The sequence below is a fragment of the Microdochium trichocladiopsis genome, assembly GCF_020744255.1.
Source record: "Microdochium trichocladiopsis strain MPI-CAGE-CH-0230 chromosome Unknown B0I36scaffold_8, whole genome shotgun sequence".
In the NCBI taxonomy this organism is placed as follows: domain Eukaryota; kingdom Fungi; phylum Ascomycota; class Sordariomycetes; order Xylariales; family Microdochiaceae; genus Microdochium; species Microdochium trichocladiopsis.
In genome coordinates this window covers 1,904,491-1,908,928 of record NW_025763551.1, presented here as the reverse complement: position 1 = coordinate 1,908,928, position 4,438 = coordinate 1,904,491, and the positions used below count along the sequence as shown (strand labels likewise).

General features: G+C 54.1%; 1 protein-coding gene across 1 annotated transcript; it reads right to left on the bottom strand.

The window, feature by feature from the left end:
• Positions 1–2,382: 2,382 nt before the first annotated feature.
• On the bottom strand, positions 2,383–3,633 carry B0I36DRAFT_248948 (uncharacterized protein; the record flags this gene model as incomplete). Its single annotated transcript, XM_046150427.1, has 1 exon — positions 2,383–3,633. One exon carries the CDS (start codon positions 3,631–3,633, stop codon positions 2,383–2,385), a length of 1,251 nt encoding a protein of 416 aa, XP_046009486.1.
• Positions 3,634–4,438: the final 805 nt, after the last annotated feature.

The window sequence follows — 4,438 nt, the reverse complement described above, 5'->3', positions numbered from 1 at the left end:
TGGGATAGCCCGTGTACACGCCTGTTGTGGCTGTTTTCTCCTGGTGTGACCGCCTTTTTCGGGCCAACCCATTTAGACCCTAGACTTGTGCAAAATCGGACGTCTTTGCAACTTAACCACCAAACAGTAGACGCTACCTACAGCCACAGCGCTCCCCTTCGGCCAATCAGCTCCTTCCAGGTCTTTCCCCGCGTTCCGGACGAGCAGCGTGTTATCATTTCTTTTGTGGCAGACAAGTTCCTGTTAGATAAGAAACCCCGAAACTTCAGGAGACGCATTTTTGGCAATGCCTTTACATGCGCTCTGCGGATTAGCCTTTCCCTTGCCCATGGCTGCAATCTGCCCATAAATTCACAGCACGTCAAGGGGGGGAATTCTGGCGGGTAAGTGATCTGCACATGCTTGTTCCCTCGCCGGATAGGCGGAACAGTCTGCAGACGCGATGCATTACATGCATCTGCGCACCATGCAGCTCTGCAACCAGAAACCTTGATGCAAGATGTCAAAACTTCTCATACGCCAGAGGGAAGCAATACACAAGATCTCTCCTGCGAGCTCAATCTCAGAATCATGCACACCATCGCCATACTTGAGTCTATTCAGGACAGCTAGCCACCCTCCTGCCCTCGTTCCCCCCCCCGCCCCCCCTCTCGAGTTTGCCTCCACCGACGACATGCCGACGCCATCAACCTCGCCGTCGACTTTGGAAGCTCTCACGATGCAGCAAGTGGTTTCGAAAAGACAATAGCCATTATGACAACCTCTGCACACGCATGCGTTCGCCACAGTCTTTTGCAGCACAAGCGTGCGGATCTGATGCGCGTGCAAATGCAAGGCAATGCAACGGCAACGGCGGGTGCTATATCCCCGGATCTTCTCACGAGTTGCCACGCCAGCAAAAGCCCAGCCCACATCTGTCTTTTGTCAACCACCCGTTCGGCCCTGCACGCAAGCAACATGCCATATCATGCCTAGGCCTGCCGATCCGGGCGAAGGAAACGCACGTTTTTCTTTTCCCTCCCCGCAACTTCTACCAACGAAAGCCGCAGATCTTGGGTGGCAACCCGCACCCGCCCACCGGTGAATATCTGACGGGCATGAGGAGGCAGCATGTAGTAGTAGCAGTAGCAGCAGCAGTAGCAGCAGCAGCAGCAGCAGCAGCAGAAGCAGAAGCAGAAGCAGCGGCCCCCTCTTGAAAAGAATCCACAATGCACACATGAGATAACAAACTCCGCCGGTATCTGCAGAAGAGGGAACTCCTTCTGTGTGCAGCATCCTGCGTGTGCAAACGAAAAAGGGTTTCCAAATAGGATCAGGAGTCAATTTCTGTTGAGAAGGGTAATGGATAGGGACGACCGGCAACGCAGGTAAGAAGCAGAGCCTCAAGGGGTGCAAGCCAAACCGCCCCCAAGGACAGCGTTGAGCACGTAGTCTGTTGTTCTTCCTCAACACTGTATCTCCTGGTCCTGTTCCCCATGGATGAGCTGCAGTGTTGTCAGTTGTCAGGATTACATCATCATCACCATCATCATAATCGGACACAGAGCTAAAAAAAAAAAGGGCACACACCACGAAACAACCATGGAACCGACCGTGAGTTTCCTTTCACTGCGCCTCCCCCCCCACCCACACACAGTCTTGCCATGTCTTTTCTCCGCCCGGTCGTCGGACTTTTCAACCATCAAAGCTGAAAAGAGAAGTGCCACTGACCTGTCCCACACACGACCCGCTCGCGCGCGCGCGCGCGCGCGTAACAACGACAACAAAGTTGCCGCATGCCGGCACGGGTGAACTGGCCCACGCGCAGGTCAGCCCATCAAGAGGTCCGCTAGTCAGCAAATAAGTTTTCACCTTTGGACAGGCCCGAGGCGTATGCATTACAGGTGCAGTAGCGCGGGTCACGCAATCCCTTTTCTTACACACTGCTTCGTGAGTAGTGGTGGTGGTGGTTGGTGGAGAGGCGAGTGATAAAGTCCAGTGCGGGTTGCTGCTGATCGGGGGATTAGAACACACAAAGACTGAGAGGCATGCGTTGAATCAAGCTTCTGACGGGCGAGGTGTGCCAGCACCGAATGTGACGATGGTCGCATTAGCAGATGAAGTTTAGAGACGCTTGTGATCAAAAGTAGCGACACTGGTAAAGGCGGGTGGTTGTAAGTAGTAAGCTTTCCGAATTTCTTCTTGAATTACTAGCATTTGCTATCGGTATGTCCATCCTTGGACGCGCTAAAACGGGCAACAAATTATTCCACCTATCAACCTACTTCATGACATGCACGATACAGCGACGGAGGGTATCATTGTGAAAATGATTGAGTATCTTAATGCCACGCCATAAAGACCAATATACATGGAGTCGTGCGGGGCTGGTGCGATCTTGAATCAGCAACCGAAAGCTGAGACGTGGCTGGTGCGGCGATTGTTGACCACCTCGAAGGTAGTGGCCAAGTCCTGGCCGAGGTAGCCAATCATGGCTTTGTTGACCTCGAGGTCTTCGCTGAAATCCGAGCAGACCTCACGAAATTTGGCGTACACCTCGTCGAGCTTGCGCAGTTCCCTCGACAAGATCTCCAGCTCGAACCACTTGCCGTCCTCTCCATTGAGCCGGTAGACGCCATAGCTGACACTATGACTCCCAGAGCCTTGGTCTGGTAGAGAGATGCCGCTCTCAAAATAAGTAGTAGAAGCGCTTTTGTAGAATGAGGCGATCTTGCCGATGATTGTGGCAAGCAACATGGCCGATGTCTGCATACCCGAGCGGCTCATGCATCTGGAGCAGCCGAGCATGGCCGCACAGCCTTCGACCGCCTTGCCATTCAGGGACAGCACTTGATCAAACGATGGCATGTCCGGGGAGGAGGCATTGTGTAGAGCTTGAAGAGACTGCAGGCATGCCGTAAAGCATGTACAAGAGGCGTGGCTGTTGACTGGGGACGGCGGCTTCCGAGCCGGAAAGCATTGCTGGGTAGCAGAAGGCGGTGGGGTAGACATGTACCCTGGAAGATTGGCAGAGGCTGGCAGTGTGCTGTCAAAGCTCATTGTGTCTGGCGAAATAGCCTCTGCCCAGGATGGGCTTGCGATGATAGAACCATCGAGAGAGAGTGAGCGACCACCAGTCGCCGAAATTGGTGAGGCAGACATTGGCATGTCAGCCAGCTGGTAGGACAAATCATTTGGTGGCGTCCAGGGCATGGAGCCGGAAAAGGACTCGATGCTGGTGGTAGACACAAGGTCACCACCCGTGATCAGAGCTGCATCCGTGCCAAAACGAGAGAGATCCGAGGACAAAGACGGATTCCTGCTCATATTGCCATCGATACTGCTGGGGGGAGTGATCCAACCATGGCTGTTCTGGAAAATGTGCTCGGGGGGGATCTGAGTTACCGACGGATAGCTGAGATATGTCGATGAATCGTGAAGACTACGGCTCTGGGGAAAGCTTTGACGCCGGGCAGCTTGGTGATCAGCCTTGGGTTTACCCGCCCTGCTCGAGGGAGAGTATCGGCAGTCAAGACCGCAAGCTAAACACCTCGAGCATAGAGGTCGAGCCTTGGAGCACTTGACTTTGGCCAAGAAGCAGCCATCACAGGATGCTCTCAAGCGTGGCTGACGAGGCTTTGAGGCAGCCGCCATTGTGGTAGCCGTGGAATGAGAATAGCTACGATGATGTATGAATGCTGTGTGTGTATGAGAGAGAGAGTGAGTAAATATGTGTTCCAATGCGCGGAGACGGGTGGTGTTTCTGATAACTGATTTGATTGTGATATGCGTGGAATGGTGATTTCTCGATCGCCGTATTCAAGATTCGGATTCGGGCAGGGGGGATAAGAGCCTTGATATATTCGGGGATCGGCAAAGAAAATGCTTGTGATGGCGATTCTCCCTGCCACTGAGAAATCCGGTAATGGACTAGTCTGGATGCACGTAACAAGCGCGCAGCTTCGCACCTACGATTGTACAGGCCATGGCTGGAGTACACCCCTAGCGTTAGAGGCGATGACCGCATCTGAGCTCCGCAACCCTCGACAAAGTAGGCCAAGCGTGGCTTACGTCGAGGCCAATAAGCTCGCAGGGGAGGGACGAAGACAAGGGGCGACATACAAGAGGTACCGCTGCAACGGTAGGTTGAGCGTTCAACGGGAACGAACCGGATCACTGGCTTTCTGCCGTGGACCACGGCCCAAGCCGAATACTTGGTGGGGATGGAGGCAGAGCGCCGTTACACCCTGAGGATGACTTCCAGCCGTGCGTAAGCGGCGTCCTGAAGCTCGAAAAGGCATTCCATCATGGACAGTGGCCAGAGGAGTCCTACCCAAGCCGTTAGCAATTGGCTTGTTCTGGGCCAGCTGGGGCCATTAAGTTCCCGTGGTGCTCCATACGGACCAAATCGAGCCAAGCGCAAACGGTGACCTGGCGAGCTTCCACAGGCTCGGAAGCA